At 40.4% G+C, this 22035-nt stretch overlaps 1 protein-coding gene across 1 annotated transcript in view; it reads right to left on the bottom strand.

Annotated features, from left to right (window-relative positions):
- The window catches only part of LOC126195375 (uncharacterized), a 117312-nt gene that overhangs the window by 12217 nt on the left and 83060 nt on the right, over window positions 1–22035 (bottom strand). Inside the window, exon 6 of the mRNA XM_049933954.1 lies at window positions 11840–11993. Within this exon, the coding sequence (XP_049789911.1) occupies window positions 11840–11993 (154 nt within the window). The remainder of the gene's footprint in view (window positions 1–11839; window positions 11994–22035) is intronic.

The raw sequence follows: 22035 nt of genomic DNA, 5'->3' as shown, positions 1-22035 counted from the left end.
TGTCAATCAATGTGAGGTGTTCCATAGCCATTAAATGTCATTATTCTGTTCGTTTTAAGTTCTGGAAAGGGTTGTTCTGTTGCTAGGTGCACATCAACTAGACCATCGCATTTAAATACGTTGTAACCGTCCTTTGTAAGTAAATCCAGGTGGGAATATAGCTTTGTGAACATATTTTTCACGTGTCTTTTAATGTAGTAACCATGTCCCAGTCCATCATTTTCAGCTAGGGTTCTAACGTATGACCATTTACCAGAGTTGTTTACAGTAAATGAAGGTATTTTACATTATCCATTCGCAGCCAGATCTCGCCATACACTGTGTTTAAAGCAACATATAAGTCGTGCCTGTACATCTGAAATACTCCTGTTTGCGCTTTTTGAGCTTTGATCTCCTCCGTTTCAAGTTTTTTTCTCGTACGCATATCCCAGTAGCTCCATTTAAAGTTGTCAATTCTATAATGGGGAATGGATTAAGGCTGTGTGATATATTTACTCTGCTTCTTATGTTTTGTCGGTTAACATTGTTTGTGGGTATCAGTCCCAGTTCGGTGATAGCTATATCTGACATTATTTTGGATAACAATAGCCTGGATTGAGACGAAGTGTGTTTCCACTGCTTTAATATAACACATCTGTGAACGCTTAGCTTGTCTTTGCTGGAGTCAATGTTAAGAACCTCTCTGTAGTTTACAAGTACATAATTAAAACAGTAATCTGACAGATCGTAATTTATAACTTTTCTCTGTCTTGAGTGGCAACAAAGGTTATCTGTACACAAGTCAATTTGCAGATATTCTTATTACCCAGTAAACAAACAGTAAACGTTGTTAAACATCACACAGCAGCTGCTCTGCAACTTATTAGTTAGCTGACACCACATGGACGTGATGGGCACAGAACACAGTGGAGCACATTGCACATATTGTTAGAGTCTAAAGTCTAATACACCTAAACACACTTGCACAGGACCTAACAAGAGACCCATTATGCAGTTGTATATTGTAGCCTCCACCGTGGTAATACCATGCTACTTAGTCAAACAAGACTGGACACATTATAAAATCTATAAAGTGGGTACTATTAACTTTGTTTACTCTCGTACTTGTGATTTGACACAGAAATGTGTAATGTATCTTTAATTGAAGGTTATTCACGTTAATCAGTCTATTCCAGCTGTTTTACCGGTGTCCACAATCACATTGTTGTTTCCTTGGCAGCCTCCATTAATGTAGAAGTCGTAGTTTGATATTAGGTAGTAGCACATCCCCAGTTTATTAAAAATCCAGGCAAAATCTTTCGTTATGTCCAAATCCAAAAGGTAATAGTCGTCTACATTAAGCTGTTGCAGGATTCCAGACAGCTTTTCCATCAGAGTACCCATTTAACACCGACTAGTTCCACTTCGTATGGTTCGCTCATAGGATGTTTATATTTCCTCGAATTGGATTCCAGTGCTTCCTTGCCGATTTTTTCCAGTATCCAACTGACCGTCACATAGCCGCTCCCATTTAGGAGAAACGGTACCTCTGCCTGGAAACCACGTCTCTCAATGACGAACTTGGAGAAATTATTATCAAAAGAAAATCTTGAGTAAAAATTATTGTCTCCAGATCCTGAATAATAAAATAAACGAAAGGAATAAGAAGCAGTTAAACACGCAGAAAAAAATAAATAAATAAAATCAAACTATTAATCCATTTTCAAAAAACCATCTCAAGAATTAAATCCTTTGAACAAAAACCAGCCAAAACAGTTACTTGATCCAAAACATTACGGACTGCCTCGTCTGTAATTGTGTCTAACAGTCCACTTCATCACAGTTCTTAACAACCGTAATGTTACAGCAAAACGGTCCCATATTTAGTGTTAGCACACTTAAAAAATTTCCTTTTAAGAAGCGTGTCGTGGTTGGTGTAGTTTAATTTGCTCGTACCAGTAAGGAGACCGTCCATGTTCTCCAGGAATAACTACAAACTGAAACACCGTCAGTTGGTCTCTTCTTCCTCATAAGTAGCGAATAGATGTTTAGCACATTGGAGGGAGACACGTTACTACTCGTGCTTTCCACTACCACAGAAGCCTCCTCTTAAACTCTAAGGAACAAAGATGGCGGTACTCCTCATCACGCGGTCTTCTGCTCAATTCTTCAAGCGTTGCCTGTGCTTATAGTCTAAATGCAATCTTCTAACTCAGTTGCACCGCTGTGTCAATCTCTGGGCACTAATTTGGCAAATATGTGTATATAAACATCGCACTTCTTGTGCTGCCTACATACACTCCTGGAAATGGAAAAAAGAACACATTGACACCGGTGTGTCAGACCCACCATACTTGCTCCGGACACTGCGAGAGGGCTGTACAAGCAATGATCACACGCACGGCACAGCGGACACACCAGGAACCGCGGTGTTGGCCGTCGAATGGCGCTAGCTGCGCAGCATTTGTGCACCGCCGCCGTCAGTGTCAGCCAGTTTGCCGTAGCATACGGAGCTCCATCGCAGTCTTTAACACTGGTAGCATGCCGCGACAGCGTGGACGTGAACCGTATGTGCAGTTGACGGACTTTGAGCGAGGGCGTATAGTGGACATGCGGGAGGCCGGGTGAACGTACCGCCGAATTGCTCAACACGTGGGGCGTGAGGTCTCCACAGTACATCGATGTTGTCGCCAGTGGTCGGCGGAAGGTGCACGTGCCCGTCGACCTGGGACCGGACCGCAGCGACGCACGGATGCACGCCAAGACCGTAGGATCCTACGCAGTGCCGTAGGGGACCGCACCGCCACTTCCCAGCAAATTAGGGACACTGTTGCTCCTGGGGTATCGGCGAGGACCATTTGCAACCGTCTCCATGAAGCTGGGCTACGGTCCCGCACACCGTTAGGCCGTCTTCCGCTCACGCCCCAACATCGTGCAGCCCGCCTCCAGTGGTGTCGCGACAGGCGTGAATGGAGGGACGAATGGAGACGTGTCGTCTTCAGCGATGAGAGTCGCTTCTGCCTTGGTGCCAATGATGGTCGTATGCGTGTTTGGCGCCGTGCAGGTGAGCGCCACAATCAGGACTGCATACGACCGAGGCACACAGGGCCAACACCCGGCATCATGGTGTGGGGAGCGATCTCCTACACTGGCCGTACACCACTGGTGATCGTCGAGGGGACACTGAATAGTGCACGGTACATCCAAACCGTCATCGAACCCATCGTTCTACCATTCCTAGACCGGCAAGGGAACTTGCTGTTCCAACAGGACAATGCACGTCCGCATGTATCCCGTGCCACCCAACGTGCTCTAGAAGGTGTAAGTCAACTACCCTGGCCAGCAAGATCTCCGGATCTGTCCCCCATTGAGCATGTTTGGGACTGGATGAAGCGTCGTCTCACGCGGTCTGCACGTCCAGCACGAACGCTGGTCCAACTGAGGCGCCAGGTGGAAATGGCATGGCAAGCCGTTCCACAGGACTACATCCAGCATCTCTACGATCGTCTCCATGGGAGAATAGCAGCCTGCATTGCTGCGAAAGGTGGATATACACTGTACTAGTGCCGACATTGTGCATGCTCTGTTGCCTGTGTCTATGTGCCTGTGGTTCTGTCAGTGTGATCATGTGATGTATCTGACCCCAGGAATGTGTCAATAAAGTTTCCCCTTCCTGGGACAATGAATTCACGGTGTTCTTATTTCAATTCCAAGGAGTGTATTTTGCAAAAAAGTTTAGAATAATACATCATCTTAGTCTTTGGAAAATAATTAATTGCGACTCTGTTGTATTTTTATCACCACAGGTTTGACTGCAGACTGCTCTTATTGTACATAGCCCCTAATAGGTCTGTGCCATATGTAGTAATAACACTATCTGCCATTCTATAGCATTTTATATTTTTCCAAGTGAATAACGCCACGTATTACGTTTCTTCCTCCAAACGTGGTCCTTCATAAGTGTTTAAATTTGGAAATATTGTGTTGTTATGTACATCAGTAGTAGGCCTAATTAGTTGGTTTACCTGCTAAGTGTGGAATTTTTTGCTAACAGGTACTTTTTCTGCTATTATATAGCTGGTTAGTCTAATTTTACAACAACGAATATTGAGCCTACATTTTCAAACTTCAGCGTTATTAGTACTGAGGTACATAAAATAGAATTTTGGGCACTAATTTGATAAGTATGTACAAATTAACTAACAGCTTATTTTACAATGTAGTATTTTCGCCAATATTGTGGCAACCCACCGTTTAGAGCGTCACAGCGTTTTTTAATATATGTCTCAGCCAGGTCCTGCATACTCAGTATAAAACAGGACAATCTGCTATGCTGCCTACATATTTCACAGACTTAGTATTTTTCAACATCTTAGATGTGGAAAATAACTAACGACTCCCATGCGTTTTTAATTGAGCAGCTATCTAGTGGTGGCAGTAATAAGTTGCAGTACAAAAATTGAACTCTAATCGATTTTCCAGTGCAACCATCTACTGGTCGATGTAGGCAACCGCTTTCTCCAGTGTACCCATCTGCTGGTGACTGGAGCAGGCAGATTGTGGAAGTGAACTTGCTTTTATTTACGTATCCAGAGATTGCAGGATTGTATTTGAGGCAAAACTCATTTTCAACACATAATTCCTATTTCACAATTTTTGGGTTTTAGTTATTTATAGAGAAATATGCTACCTATTCGTTTCAGTATTCCATGGTGGATGAAATATAGCTTCAAATCAAGATACCAATGTGAAGACTGAACTGGGCAGTCACTCCTTAAACAAATTTTTGGGAGTCACTATTGCAGACATATCCATAGAGCAGAAGTACGAGGTGCATGGAAGTACAGGAGCACAGGTGTGGAATGGGCAGTGTTTGATGCAAAATTTGCAGAAGTGCAAGGTGCAGTGGGTGGTGATGCTGATGTCAGTGAAATATGACTTGAGGGCATATGTGTAAACTGCAGCAAGGAGGAGGGGAGGGGACACTCTGGGTGGAGGGTGCTTCAGTCAAAACTTGCATAAGTGCAGTGGGGATTGAGAATCCCTCACCTCCTTGACTTTTGCACATGGTAGGATAGAGTGATATCTGGAAAGATCATGGAGATACAGAAGCTCTTCACCGTAAATGATGACAGCCAAAAGAGTTGCAGGATAAAAATTTATTAAAATTCTTGAGCACTGTTTCGGTACATCTAAATATATCTTCATCAGAAGTAAAATACCTAAAATCACATCCTGCAATGGAGACTCATAAAACAATTGTGCCAAAGGCGTCGTCAGTAGTTAAAACATTTATACAACATAACTGTATATCTATAATTATATATCTATAATTATATATAAATATACCTTAATCAGAAGTAAAATACCTAAAATCACATCCTGCAATGGAGATTCACAAAACAATTGTGCCAAAGGCGTCGGCAGTAGTTAAAACATTATCTCCATTTATACAACATAATTAGTTGTTTTATGAATCTCCATTGGAGGATAGGATTTTAGGTATTTTACTTCGGATGAAGGTATAGATATACCGAAACCGTGGTAAAAAATTTTAATAAATTTTTATCCTGCAACTGTTTTGGCTGTCATCATTTACCGTGAAGAATTTCTACAGTTGCTGTTCAAGCCATGTTTAAAATCTCGAGTTACGGAAGTGGTGATGCTGACACCAGCTAAATATCACATACAAAACTGCATAAGAGTTCCTGGAATGACCTCTGCATTGGGGTCAAAGATGGCTTGTTCTCTCCTTGCCCTCCTACTGTGATACTCTGAGCACTTCCTGTACTCTGCTTGTAACCTCAGTGTTTCGCCACCAAGTAAATCTGAACATGCACTGGCAGTGGTGAGAAAGACAAATTTATGGCATAGACTCGATTAGATTTCCTTCGTCTTTGTTTGCCGAAAGTGAATCCACCGCTTTTTGGAATTATTATACCAAATAAGACCGAAATTCGAAATGTAGGCATGCTCAATAAATTTTAAGATTCATTACATGTAATACAATACCGAAATTCAGAAACTTGTTCTTGAATGTAGTTTATTTTGACTGTGTTATTCACCTATGTCAGTCTTCCTCTAAACGCTTCCATACTACGCCATGAAATTTCGGTGCAGTTTCGTTCCGCTCAATCAATCTCAATTTTGATGTTTAATAAGTTGTTATCTTTGTTTCTTGTACTCTATATATTTAAATTCTTTGTTTATTTAACGTTATTCTGCACTGAGTAACATTTATCTCCTGTCCAGCAGTCTAGGACTTACCGGCATCCATCGAAAAGTTATATTCTCTGTAAGCATTAAAATTAGGTTTTTTTCCCCTGCAGTTTTATTCCTTACTTGTACTTTTCTTTCACTTCCTGGTATAAGTTAAAAAGTAGAAATCTACTAAGTCTTGTATACAGTTTAAATTATTCATTTTATTTTTTAAATCGGGTTTATGCACATTATTAATAATTCATTTCATTTGTCTTTGCAGTTTCATTATTTTCTCTAGGAATAATGACATGTGATTTTGCACTAGCGATGTCGGGAATCTTCGGCAGGTGCTGATGAACAAATTAAACGCGGAAGATGCAGAACTCCTCATGAGATAATTTTCACTTTTATATCATCTCTTCATCATTTTTTTCTTTCACAGTGATTCAAGACTATTTCAGATTTGGAGCACAACATGGAATCACCAACTTCTTCAAAATCGATTTTTTTCCATTCTTCTATGGCTATCCATACTTAAATGTTCTTCACAGACAAACATTTCAAGTTTCTCTTGGTATCTTTAAACTTAAGGCACCTTAGCGTCTGCATATGTGAAATTAATATATTTCTTTTCTCCAAGATTGCATTTAACATTTTTCCGAAATCATGTTTTTTTCAGTTTTTATTTCTTTATCTGACTAATTTATTTATAGAAGGTTCTGAACCCTTAGATTTTTTGTCTGTTCTTGTGTACGTTTCTTTCATACATTATGGGAGTATATGTTCTATTAATCATTGCCTTTCACCTGCTCTTCAAGTTTATACTCCGTCATCTGCAATTAATCTCATTTTTCTACAAATGCCGACAACCATGCAATATTTCGTACTGTAAGAACGACAGTTCAAATGATGGAACATTTTTCCTAAAAAGTTTATTAATTTCAGCTCATTTCTCCAAGATTGCATCTGAGTAAACTACGGAGGATTTATGAAAACGGTAAAAAGTAAAGAGATAGGAGAGGCAAAATGTCAGTTTGCAAAAGACACTTCACCCAGAAAAGGTAACTTATTTTATTTAACAAGCCGTGCAGGCTGTTAATATTATTTTCTTTTTAGCTCGTGACATTCGCCAAACTCGAATGAATGCAATTATTAATAGTATACCAGTCCAAGAAAATCAGGGACAAATTCGATCAGTATTAATTTGAGATTTCATATCATGAAATTGTATACAGTTTCATATCACTCAAATGATTCTGTCTCAAAGTAAATTCAACAAAATAACCTATGAATCAGGGACTGCTACAGCAGTGGGGCAAACATTTCACTCAACAAATGTTCTGGAATAACAAATCGAGCATCAATAAACAACAATGAGTAGCTATAAAAAGAATGTGAAATATAACCCCTTTTGCAAATAAGAGGAACATTATTTTAACTGTCATAAATAGAGATTATATAGCTTTCACCAGAGATTAGAAACAAATCTGCAAAAATGGAATTACGTAGAAAGGGAATTCCGCCTGTACCAATGCACGTAGCTTGTGATAATTCAGGCTAGTTCTATAAACGACTCACACTGGACAGCAGTAACAAAATTTACGTGAATCCTGAGTATAAAATAAATTACACATAACTGCCACATCCTCCCCCCGTGAACCAGAGACCTTTCCGCTTGCCTCGGCGATACAGATAGCCGAGCGTTAGTGCAACCACAATGGAGGGGTGTCTGTTGAGAGGAAATACAAACGTGTGATTCCTGGGGATGGGCAGCAGCCTTTTCAGTAGTTGCACGGGGGAAAGTCCGGATGATTGACTGATCTGGCCTTGCAACATCAAGCAAAATGTCCTTGCTGTCCTGGCACTGCGAACATCAGAAAACAAGGGGAGACTACAGCCATAATTTTTCCCGAGGGTATGCAGCTGTACTGTATGGTTAAATTTCGGAGGTAAAATAGTGCCCTATTCGAACCTCTGGGTGGGGACTATACAGAAGGACGTCGTTATCAGGAGAAAAAAAACTGGCATTCTACGGACCGGAGCATATCAGATCCCTTAGTCGGGCAGGTAGATTAGAAGAGGAAATGGATAGATTAAAGTTAGAAATAGTGAGAATTAGTGAATTTCGGTGGCAGGGGGAACAGGATTCCTGGTCAAGGGAACGTAGCCTATAAATAGAAAATGAAATATGGCTAATGAAAGTTTAGGTTTAAAAAAGAATAAAAATGGAATGCGGATAAGCTACTTTGGGCAGTATAGTTAACGCATTATTACAACCAAGATAGACTCGAAGCCCAGAACCACACAGTAGTACAAGTTTATATGCCAACTAACTCCGCAGATGATGAAGAGTTTGAAGAAATGTAAGATGACAATATTCAGACAGTTAAGAGAGACAAAAATTTAATAGTAATGGGGGACCGGAATTCGATAGTAGGAAAAAGAATAAAAGGAGAAGTAGTAGGTGAATATCGACTGGGGAAAGAAATGAAAGAGAAAGCCGGCTGGTAAAATGTTGCACAGAGCATAATTTAATCGTAGCCAACACTTGGTGTGAGAATCATGAAAGAAGGCCTTATATGTGGAATAGACCTGGAGACACTGTAGGATTTCAAATTGAATGTATAAGGTAAGACAGAGATTTAGGAACCACGTTTTGAATTGTAAGACACCTCCAGGGACAAATGTGGACTCTGACCACAATTTATTAGTTACGAACTGTATATTAAAACTCAAGAAACTGCAAAAAGGTAGGAATTTACGGAGATGGGACCTAGATAAACTCAAAGAACCAGACGTTATAGAACGTTTCAGAGGGAGCATTAGGGAACGGTTACAAGGATAGGGGAAAGGTGTACGGTAGAAGAAGAATGAGTAGCTTTGAGAGATGAAATAATGAAGGCAGCAGAGGATCAAGTACGTAAAAATGCGAGGACTAGTACAAATCCTTGGGTAATGTAAGAGATACTGAATGTCAGTGATGAAGGAGAGCCGGCCGGAGTGGCTCCGGTCGCAGGTTCGAATCCTGCCTCGGGAATGGATGTGTGTGATGTCCTTAAGTTAGTTAGGTTTAATTAGTTGTAAGTTCTAGGCGACTGATGACTTCAGAAGTTTAGTCGCATAGTGCTCAGAGCCATTTTAACCAGTTCTGATGAAGGAGAAAATATAAAGTGCACTAAATGAAGCAGCAAAAGAGAATATGAGTACATAAAAAAAATTAGATGACAGGATTTAAAAGCATATATTACTTGGGGTATGGCAGACTCCACCTACAGGAAAATTAAAATCACCTTTGGAGAAAAGAGAACAACCCGTATGAACATCAAGAATTCAGATTGAAAACCAGTCCTAAGCAAAGAAGGGAAAGCAGAAAGGTGAAAGGTGTATATCGAGGGTCTTTACGAGAGAGATGTACTTGAGTGCAATCTTATGGAAATAGAAGAGGGCGTAGATGAAGGTGAGATTGGAGATGAGGTACTGCGTTAAGAATTTGATAGAGCACTGAAATACCTAAGTCGAAACAAGGCCCTGCAAGTCGACAACATTGCGCTGGAAATACTGATAGCCTTGGGAGAGCCAGCGATAACATAACTCATTCATATAGTGTGCAAAATGTATGAGATAGGCGAAATACCCCCAGACTTCAAGAAGAATATAATAATTCCAATTCTAAAGAAAGCAGGTACTGGCAGGTGTGAAAATTACCAAACTATGAGTTTAATAAGTCACAATTGCAAAATACTAACACGAACTTTACAGAAGAATGAAAAAAACTGGTAAATCCGACCTCGGGGGAGATCAGTTTGGTGTCCAGAGAAATGTTGGAACACGCGAGGCTATACTGACCCTACGACTTCTCATAGAACGTAGAATTTGTAGACATAGAGAAAGCTTTTAGACAATGTTGACTGAAATACTCTCTTTCAAATTCTGAAGCTGTCAGGGGTAAATAACAGGGAACGAGAGGCTATTTAGAATTTGTACGGAAACCAGATGGCAGTTGTAGGAGTCGAGGGGCACAAAAGGGAAGCAGTGGTTGAGAAGGAACTAATACAGGGCTTACCCTGATGTTATTCAATCTGTACATTGAGCAAGCAGTAAAGGAAACAAAAGAAAACTTTGGAGTAGGAATTAAAGTTCAGGGAGAAGAAATAAAATTTTTGAGTTTCGCCGATGACACTGTAATTCTGTCAGAGACAGCAAAGACATGGAAGAGCAGTTGAACAGCACGGACAGTGTCTTGAAAGGAAGATACAAGATGAACTTCAACAAAAGCAAAACGAGGATAAAGGAATGCAGACGAAGTAAATCAGGTGATGCTGTGGAAATTAGATTAGGAAATGAGACATTTAAAGTAGTAGAAGTGTTTTACAAGTTTTTCAGCAAAATAACTGGTAATGGTTGAAGTAGAGAGGATATAAAATGTAGACTGGCAATGGCAAGCAAAGCGTTTGAAAGCTTTTTGTGAAGTGTTACGATGTGTGGAAGTGAAACATGGACGATAATCAGTTTAGACAAGAAGAGAATAGAAGTTTTTGAAATACGTTGCTACTGAAGAAAGCTGAAGGTTTGTTGGGTAGATCAAGTAACTAATGAGGAAATACTGAACTGAACTCGGGAGAAAAGAAATTGGTGGCACAACGTGAGTAGAAGAAGAAATCGGTTGGTAGGACACGTTCTGAGGCATCAAAGGTTCACCAATTTAGTACTGGAGGGTCGGGTTTGGGGTAAAAATATATTATTAACAAACACTTCTCAAACCCGATAGACAGGAACTACACAATGCACCAGAATAACTGTGGCAGCAACAATTCTAGCAATGTATGGTAGCCAAGTTGGAACCGATAAACTCTTTAAATATAATGTGAGCTAAACAGAACCTAAAACAATATGACTGAAATAATTTAAAGAAAACCGTGGAATAGCCGATAGCTCCAAATAACTGTTCGTACAGTCTACACAGAAAAGTGCTCACGAAATAATTCGAACACGCACCAATGGCTAATCTCACTTTGCCCATGAATTCTGAAGACTCAAACAGCCTACAGTGTTTCAAGGCCGTCTTGCACCAAATCCGAGCTTCACGCTTGCCGGGGATGTAAGCTGGCGGAATAGAGAATCACGCACCCAATCAAAGTCATATTCAACTACGACAAATCTCATGGGCCATATGACTGACAGCACTTACCCTTGTGTCGCTATTCTTCAGCGATGGTAAATGACTGAGGGCCATCTAATGCAGTGCCGTTCAACTGGCATGGTGGAGACTGTGCAAGACCTTGGCGGGATGCCAATGAGGTAGTTACTTAACTACACAGGCAAAGAGTTTATGCAACGCTTCCGACTTCGTATCACTCTGGTTTTTAAATTAATTTATTCGGTGGTCCGCTTTTCTGTTGAAGTAACTGAATAATATATGTTGTCTTATTTAAACCCATATTAGTTTCTTACGATCACGAAACAAAGTAAGGTGTTTCGTGAATCGTTCAGTGTAGCTCGTCAATTCCCTCCATTACCTCTGGATGCTACAGTTTTCACAACAGCTGGGAACTGCTGTATAACGTTTGTCATGTCCCTCGTACGTATAGCAGCTACTGTGGTATAAATGATGTATAGCGTCAGCCTAAGCCCCTCTCTGTCTAATGTGAACAACACTTACCAAGTTCTAAGAATCCAAGTACGAGGTATGTGATCATCCATGGCGTACTTCCATACATGAAGCCTAGTGTCATAGTCGCTGGGAAACTGAGTGCCAAGATGATTGTGATCGCTGAATTGATGATAAGCCACCAGAAGACAAGGCGGTGTCGATTCTGGAAGAGAAAATGTTATTGAAGATTTATATACATATAAAGTTAAGAACTGGAGGTTTAGTTGGCATAAAAACGCATGAATCAATTTAAATGTTATTTATTAACAATACACTATCATTCACGAGAAAATTTTTAATTAGGTATTCAAATAAGAAACTAGCTTCAACATTTCTTAATTTTGAATTCTATAGGTTTGTAAGAGGTACAGAGAACGTATATCTAGCAGAAAGAAGAAAAGTGAAAGAAACATATCTCCTTCCAATGATGGTAATATTCACTAAATAAAAATTTCAGCGATGATTTCATTGCAATACAGTAACAATGAAAAATGAAAAACACACTGATTAGCCAGAACATTATGAATACCTACCTAATAGTCGGTATGCCCACCTTTGCCACGGATTACAGTAGCGACGCAGCGTGACGGAAACAGTGAGGTCATCGTAGTTCGCTGAAGGGAGTTGTAAACACATCCGCACAAACGAGTAACCTAATTCGCGTAAATTCCTGGGAGGCGATGAGCTCTGATGCCACATTTAATCACATCCCAGATATATTCGATCGGGTTCAGATCAGGTGAGCTGGGGGGCCACCACATCAACTGGAACTCGGCACTGTGTTCCTCGAATCACTCCATCTCACTCCGCGCCTTACGACATAGCGCATGATCACGCTTTAAAAAACATGATCTTCATGAAGGGGTGTACGTAGTTTGCAATCACTGTACGATACTCCTTGACCGTCACCGTGCCTCGCACGAGCTCCACTGTGTCCATGGATTCCCATGTGAATGTTACCCAGAGCGTAATGGAGCCTTGTCTTCGTCCTGCAATACAGGTTCAAGGAGCTGTTCCTATGAAAGACGACAGATTCGCGCACTCTCTTTTGCATGATGAAGAAGATGTCGGGATTCATCCACGCAACCCTATGCCACTGCGCCAACGTCCAGTGCCAATGGTCATGTGTCCATTTTAGTTATAGTTGGTGACGTCGTGGTGGTAAAATTGGCACATGCGTGGGTCGTCGGCTGCGGAGGCCCTCCGTTAGGAGAGTTGGGTGCACTGTGTGTCCAGACTCACTTGTACTGTACCCGGCATTAAAGTCTGCCATAAGTCTCCAGTTCGCTGGCCGTCTTGTTTTACCAGTGCGCCCAGCCTACTGCGTCCGCCCTCTACAATGAAGGGTGGCTGCCCGACCCATGACGTTCGAACGTTGTTTCGCTACGTGTTGAAGACACTCACCTTAGCACGGCTGGTACACCCGAGAAGTCGTCCAATTTCCGAAGTGCTCGTGCAGAGGCTTCGGGCCATCACAATTTGTCATCTGTCGAATTTAGATAGATCGGCCGCCTTCCCCATTCTACACACGGACAGCACTCTCGCTGATACTGCATACACCGAGTGTGTGTCTGATTAGTAGTCATTCCTCGCCAGGTGACGCTGCTATCGCATGGACAGGTTTATATCTATGGTAGCTCGGTGGTCATAATGTTCTGGCTGACCAGTGCTGAGGCCAACGGTTGAAACAGAGGCTGCTGCTATCCATACGGCACTGATTGTTATGAAAACTTTATACTTCTCCACTATTCAAAAATTAAATTATACCTCTGAATTTTTCGATATTTCATAAACATTTGATAAACATATGTATACTTAAAAATGTTCACACATTATTTTTAGCCAATAAATGTTTCAGAGAGTAGTTGCTGTCGATTAAGGGATACATAATCTAATATTACTATCTGTGCGCAAATGACATGAATAATTTTTCGATTTGGCTCGGACCCGGTTTCTTACTTTACGCGGGTGGTCGCTTCGATTACCCGAGGGCGACTTACGGTCGGACGCAAACGTATACGTCGTTATTCATGTGTCATATCCTTATTCGTACATTCCATTAATGTTATTCTCATACAACTAATGCGTGTGTGTCGGCAGGAACATTGCATCGTACTTCTTGACAACACAACACACACAATTTCGTTAATATCCATAGCCGCACAATGCACTATCCAGACAGGAGCAAGTGGATGTGATGTTCTGTTACGGTGACTGTCACCTGATCGTGCAAGCTAGGGGATGAGTGTGTGTTGAAAAATATTCTGATGTTGCAGCGCCTGCACGCTCGTAATATGACACAACAGAAAACGTGGATCGTATAAAACGCAAAACATCGGCGCAACAATTGAAGAGAGGACCACAAAGAACGTTTTAGTAAAGGTAGGATACAATACGTAGGCAGCTGTGAGACATTGAACACGAAAGAGGTATCACAACGTTGTGCGAACACTAGAAGCACCTATCACACGTACAAGTATCTAGCTTAACTTTCTCTAGGAGTGATTCACCGAATGGTGTCTCCTGCACCTGCATACGAATGACGTGTTACCGATCAGCATTCTACAGGTGCTCAATAGCCTCACAAACAACATTTGAGGGACGTCATGACACGCAAAGGACAATTTCTTGATTAGGGACTTATCCTTATCAGGCAGTCATCAGTTTTGAGCAAAATCAAGGACTATTGGCCAAGGAAAGCAACACACCCTGTCATATTGGCTTCTAAACGAATAGCGTAACTTGCGAGTTGTTATTTACTTGTTATGTCCTGGATGCAGTCTGAATTGATTTTATTGGACTCGGTGAGACGATTATTTGAGAAGGTGAGGCGCGGAACACGGAAGACACTCTTGAGTCACTTAACAGTTGTAGACAACGAAAATGAATGCTCCAAAACTAGCTGCAGTTAGATGATATATTATTAAGTATTTGACACGAAAAGTCTGTTTTGGCTTATTGCTATTGTAAAGTGACGTCTAGTTGGTAATCAGGACAGTATTGCATCTGTCACATCTTGGTCAGTATATTACTTTTTATGGTTACGAAACTTAAAAATATGTTTTTGTCAGTTTAATGTTGACAGTTCCTTCTTACGGTAGATGTGTTCAGTAACGTGCTTGAGTACCAGCTGTGGTACTTGGTGTGTAAATGTTCACATTTGTTTCAGAGGTGGTGAAGAAATGAGTGTATTATGAGAATGGATGCGGCAGTAGCTCACAGTCAATTTCAAGAATGGTAGAGAGGTCATTAAACTTGCTTCATAAACTTGGACAAAAAAAGAGGAAATTAACATCCTAATGCGCTCTTCAAATTAAAAAAGAGGCAACTCTGTAAACTACTTTTAATATAACTGCATATTAAAGAAAGGAATATCGTATTAGTTGAAGAAGAATCACATACAAAATTTAGTGACAGATTCTTCCTACCGTACAGTCTCAAGGCAATAAGTAAAATTTCATTCGCTGCCCTTCTTGCTGTTGAAATTTTGATGCCTGAGAAAGTTAGCACAAGATAAGAAAGACCGTATATACCGTTGCGTTCTTCGCAATTACATTTCAGTTGCACTGACTGCTTACGAATAGGCCACTGTGACAAATCTGCCAAGTCCACCACTCTCCCAAAAAACCAGTCTTCGTTGGGGCAGGGCAAGCGGCATTTGGCGAGCATATCACGAGCATTCTCTCTCTGTAAAATTTGGGCAATGTGGTTCAGCATTACTTCATGCTGGTAGTACACAATGTGCCGAAGGTTGTGTGTTGTCAAATAGACATACAGGCTCAGTAAACCAAGTGACATTTGCTACCATATGAATAGCGTCCCCCTGTCACCTGCCAGCCCATAATGTGCATCTATGCTTGTCAAACTACACTCTTACGTGCGAGATCGTGATCACTGTTTCAAGTATGTACACAGATTTTTGTTGATAGCGTCTTTAGGTATAGATAACAGTCTCATGCTTTCACTATCTAGGCCTTGTCAATCGTGTCTCAGTGAGCCTTTCCGGTACATCAGTGATATCTGCAGTGGGTATTCTTCTTTTGGCGACACCCAACATACACGTAGCAATAATCAGTCATCTTCATCATATTCAGACTTAGCTTAGGCATCCTTGCCTGTTCCAATTTCAAGTAAACTAGAATTTGTTTTTCCATCTCTTCTTAGGACACACAACATATCTTTTCCCTTGAGGTGTATGTTTGTGTATTAATTTAGGAGTTCGTCCAGCTGACATCCTCTGAATGTATTTATGACATTTCTTTCTGTCCTCCACTATTTTTTGAAATGTTCTTTGATACTCAGTTGAGTCCTAATTTCACTATCTTTTGCTACCTATGAGTTTGCGACCAGCTTGTGGTCTTAAGAATCTTAGATTCGCTGCTTCATCCTTCTTCTTGGACAGGCGGTTAGATTCCATATCTCTGACCCATACTACAGTACTGGTACCGCCATCACATCATAAAATGTTAGTGCTGTTTCTTTCCTAATCTTTCTGAGGAGAGTGTGATTTATAGTACCTACCAACTGTTGAAAATTTTCCAAATTTGAATTTCTGATGGTGAACTTAATATGTGAGATGTCACATCCCAAGTATTTAAAATTATTTATTTATTCTAACCGTTTATCATGAACTACTATTGCGTACGCAGCTAGTGGTCGTGCGGTAGCGTTCTCGCTTCCCGCGCCCGGGTTCCCGGGTTCGATTCCCGGCGAGGTCCGGGATTTTCTCTGCCTCGTGATGACTGGGTGTTGTGTGATGTCCTTAGGTTAGTTAGGTTTAAGTAGTTCTAAGTTCTAGGGGACTGATGACCATAGCTGTTAAGTCCCATAGTGCTCAGAGCCATTTGAACTACTATTGCTCTCAAATGTCCTTTGCCATGGAATACTTTTACCTGAGTTTGATCTTTAGATATTGCCATAATATTTTGCTACCTTCTGGAAGGACCAAATTGCTCTCTGTAATTTATCTTCCGACTCCGTGAAGATTATTTGATAGTTTGTGAGCGGAAATGTATTTATAACTTCATTACTAAGGGGATTTGGAACGACCAATCCCGACAATGTTAAATTTAGTGACTTGGCTTCCCGTATTTCAGGAACCACTGCTGTCATCGACATGAAGCTTTTACAAGACATCAAACAGTATGTTCTGAGTCAACTCAACTACAATAATTGCAATTCAGCCACTGCTTTCAGAAATACAATTTTTTAACTACAGCATTAAAATTTTGTGTAGTTTTTTTTGTACATTATCCTAAATAATTTTAATTATACATGACATTATGTTGTTCTTTTAGTTCAGTAGACTTAAGATATTTATGTTTACTCCCTGAAAATTTGAATACTCTACTCGAAGTGATTTCTGATATTTCGGGAAAAATACAACAGAAAATGTAAATTTTCAGAAATGGCTTGTAAAGTTTCAAAAGACAGTAACTCACTTACTACATGCTTAATTTTTTATTTTCAGTTAGTCAGTAGCTCCCTGCACCATACTGTATATCATCCTCTTGATCTTTTTCCAAGTTTCTTCTTCCTCTCTCCTTTCTGGACTCCTTAGTGGCTAACTGTGCTGCATACTCTGCTTTATCAATGTGAACCTTGGTCATCCATTCAAGTTCTCTGATGCAGTTTGCTATAAGATTAATTCCCATATGCTGTAGCACTTTCAACCTTCCATTGTTTCCATCATTAAAAGTAATAACAGCATCACTGAGCCCCCACTTCAGTGTCTTCATTCCAACAAAAACAGTTTTTATTAACCGACTCCATATAAAATTACTGAACGACTCATTGGGATTTTGAGTCTGACCATGCAGACACTTCTTCAGTAATTCAGGATTTGTCAGGTCTCTGTAAATAGGTTTTATGTTATCCATGACTGCTGCTGTGAAGGAATGTTTATAGCTGTATGAACTGTTTGAGTGCTGGGCATTTCGGTAATTGCACCATGAAACAGGTCCAGGAGGGCAAAGGTGGTGTACTATTTTTTCATCAGCTGACAGTCTGTGGAAGAAGGTGGCCCATATAGCCTGCTTCATTTTCAACAAATCCTCAGTATTATTTCTAATGGCCATCCCATATTGCTGCTGTAGTTCATTAATAATTTTGTTTGTCAGACTGCCTCATATGGTTTTACCATCAGAAAGTTTCTTGTCTCTCAAACTTTGTTTTATCTTCCTCAACCTCGTGCCCATCCTCTTCTGGACACGACCAACACATTCGTTTCGTGATAATCTACTCACCATAAGGCTGAGCGGCTGCTACATTGTTATACGCTTTTGAGTTTTCATCACCTAAGAGCTTAGTGTGACACACTTCCCTTTCGTTAAAAGATCGACTAAAAATTTCAGTAGCTGCAGAGGCGTCCGTAGCACAACTTGTTCGTTCATAATTTCTGTCACAGATATACCCTTCTTCATTCCCTGTATTACATTTATAATAATGTTTGGTTAAAATCTGGAAATCTATTACCTTTCCAGTATCCACACTGGTCGCCGTAGCAACAGAATTCTTGGAACTGTAGCCGCACTTTTGCCAAGTGCCGTCAAAAGCTACTGGTATGTCAGTCATACCATGATTTATTTCAACAGATTCGTTTACAGCACCGTTCATTGACTCACATGCAACAGATTGCACGGCAGTTCCAAAAAATCCTGCATGCTTGTCGACATTCATCACAGCAGACATTGTTTCTGCTGCAGTGTGTCTTTTGCCAATAGCTCTTAATCCATAAAACCACCTAACATTTACTTCAAAATAATTATCCTTACACTTATTAGAATTCCAAAATGAATGAGTATATTTACAACTGGCACAATTAATGATAAGTTTCCTGGCTAATCCATTTGATACCTCACTGCCTTCATGTAAACTAAAACTGTCCGTCCACATATTTCACAGAACACACATTCACTAACATCCTTGTTAGGATGTGTAAATCTACCATTTACATCACTTTCGTTTTGAGAAAACTGTGTATCACAACATTTTATTTTAATCTTCGTAGCAATAACGGGGGTTTCTCTAGATACTGATGAGTTTGCCTGTATTTCATTGTCTGTAACTTCACATGCCACATGCCGAACACGTTTCCCTTTGTTCGAAAAACTGTTACATGAAACCCACGTTTCTTAAAAACACTTCGTTTTGGTGGCACACTTTATTTTTTGAGAGATTTGCCAATCTATTCGTCACTGTTCCTTGGAAAAACGTTAGCACTTCGACATACAATGCATGTTTATAATATGAAAAGATAAGGTACTGTTTCCGATAGTACTACCAATACAAAAACGTAATTTAACCTTTATTACACAGCAATCCATAGCCTTCTATATAAAAAAAATTGCCGATTTTATTAAATCTGGAAGTAATGGACGTAAAAATTTTTACATTTTCAATCGGTGTAGATTATATTTAAAAAAATAAAATAAAACACTTCCCATGTGAGTTTATATGTGATACATATATCATTTTATTCGGAAAATTGTAAATTTTATAGTGAGATAATAATTGGAAAATGAGAAAAAAAATTCCCTTTCCAACTCCCCTTAAGCTCATTATGGTCCACTACTTTATTCTGCCCTGTCCTTAGTTCGTCGTCTATGTAAATTTTAAATAGTGTATGTGATAAAGAGATGGTTCTCGCAAATGGACTTCCTATTTGAGAGTTGACCTTGCTGTGTATGTACCTACTTTAGATACCACTTATTTTCTGAAATTTCTCATAATTTCATTCTGTTAACTATATTAAAGGGTTCGAAATGTCGACAAAGTGTTTGAAAGGGGGATGATTGTATTCTCTGTATTTTGAAATAATCTGACAGACGAAAAATGCTGTCTAAGCAATATCACCTCATCCTAAACCCATTCTGTTCTTCTGTGAGAAACGTTTATTGAAACATCTATAGCCTTACACATATGTCCTGTGTCCAGAGTTAAAAGCACTAAACCTGGATAACTGTCACACTTCCTGATGAATAACAACTTCAGTTGCTAATCTTCTGGTAGTTAATGCTTGTCCAACAAGTATTTACGAAAGGTAATACCTTTAAGAGGGATGACTCCGAAGCCTATTCAAATACATCTACGTCGAAATTGTCTTGTCGTGGTGGTTTTCTGGTTTTGGAAATCGTTACGGCAAATTTCAGTTTTTCCACTGATATAATATCAACAAGCTCGAAACTAACTGCAGTTTTCCCATTTTGTTCATTACCTTTCCATAAACTTAGGAAATAATCCAGTCAGTCACTTTCTGAAATGGTGTTAAAATGAATCGTATCTCTTCCCTGATTATTATGTTGTTTCACCATCTTATAGGCTTTAGTTTGCTGACCTTTTATATGATGCTCCAATTCAGTAAAAAAAATTTCCCAGATTTGTTGCCGTATTTCTCTTGCCTTTCTTCTGACCACCGCTGTGGGCCTCTTACACTCGATGTAGTCTTATTGCTTCCTTGATTGCAGGTATTTCAGGTTGGATTCTTTTATATTTTATTATGTGTGGTAGTTCCTTGTTCCTGATCGACAGTCTCCTTTTTTTATACTTAATGCTTTTACCCAAACCGGTATCAGCAGCTATTTATATTGTTATGACTACTTCGTTCCATTCATCTTTATGTTCTCTTATTCTTGCACTTCTTTCGTACACCATCTACTTCTTGTATCTCATAACAAATGTATTCTACAATTTTGTTTTGTGTTAGGGCTTTTATAGGTATACAATAGAGGTCTTAGTTTTGACATTAACAGTAAATGGTCAGCACTAACATCGTATTCTTTTACAACAATATAATCTGTTATAGACCTAATACCTTAAGCACCCCATACACAGTTATGAATATCTTTATGGTAGATAATCTGTTTGTATACTTAGATTGTTGAAGACAGAAAAATCTATTACCTACTCTCCAGTGTGGTTTTTAGTTCATTCTCCTTGTGGTTTCACTATTCCTTAGATGATACATTTTCCTAATTTACTCAGTGCATATTACGAAGGTTGAACTTTAGTAGCGGCTGAGCCATGCTTGGTTCGTATTCATGGCATTTTTTGTTTGTCATCTTCTATTACGGTACTGCTGCCTCGTTTTCTTATTCTGTTTACTGGCCCCACTGACTTACTGCCTTACTTGCCCGTGAGTGGCAGCAGCAACGGGTATCGATAAGTGCACTGTTGTACCATCTCTGGAGCCACTGATAGTATTTCCAGGTCGTACGTGTGTCTGGGAGTCAGTTGGAGATGGACCAGGAGTGCAGTCGCGACGCAGCAGGAGTGAAGTCGGGGAGGAGCACCGGTGAGGCGCCGACAGCCAGTGCTCGCCGACCGCTGGCGACACGCATGAACTGTCCGACGGGGGGAGATTGGAGCGGGACGACCATTGGTGGATCGTTCGGTTGGTCGTCTCATCAGCCAACGTATATTTGGTCCTTTCACCGTTTCCGGGCGTGGAGCACCAAGGAAGTTCCTGTCGCACGAAGTGTGGTTTTGTTATGACTACTTATGAGCTGCTGGCGACGTGCACGTACGGTTGTAGTGTGAGGTGCTGCTTACGAGTGCTACGATTTTACTCGTCCTCCGATCTTAGACATGAAAGTTGAGTCCTCACCTAACCTTCTATCGAGCCTCCACTGTTCGCATTTCTTCATTTGATCCTGATTATCGCTTTGGGACATTTCTGCGAGAAACAACGGCTAAAATTCCAGCCGTCTTCCTGTGGAGTTTAACTTAATTTATTCCCTGTTATTGAATTTGATCAGCGGTATCTTCTGCCTGGTAACTGTTGACGTTCCGTTTACCTGCCCTGGTCGTTGACGTATTTTTTGGCGTGTAGTTCGACAGCTGAGGTATTTTTGGTTGTAGTGGGCGCCAATGTTCTGGTTGTCGTTGTGGTATTTTTACTGCTTGCTTCGAGCGAAACTGATTTTGCTTGACTGGTCGGTCGGCTGTCTGTCGGTTTGGTTGCCTTCTGATGTAGAGATCGTTGGTCAGGCTACCTATCTCGCCTAAACGGCCGCTGACTCCGCATAAAGTCACGATGCAGCTGACATCAAAAGTTCCTCGCTTTTCCTTTCCTTTCTACCGCCACTCCACCTTCAATTCGCATAATATTTATATAATGCTCCTCGTACCATGCATCCATGCAATATCATGACTATCTGCCCATTCAACTTCGAGCACTAAACACTACTGTGAAGTCTGCCGGATTC

The sequence above is a fragment of the Schistocerca nitens genome, chromosome 1 (genome assembly GCF_023898315.1).
Source record: "Schistocerca nitens isolate TAMUIC-IGC-003100 chromosome 1, iqSchNite1.1, whole genome shotgun sequence".
Classification (NCBI taxonomy): domain Eukaryota; kingdom Metazoa; phylum Arthropoda; class Insecta; order Orthoptera; family Acrididae; genus Schistocerca; species Schistocerca nitens.
The sequence above is the reverse complement of the archived record's forward strand: the minus strand, read 5'-3'. Positions and strand labels throughout refer to the sequence as shown.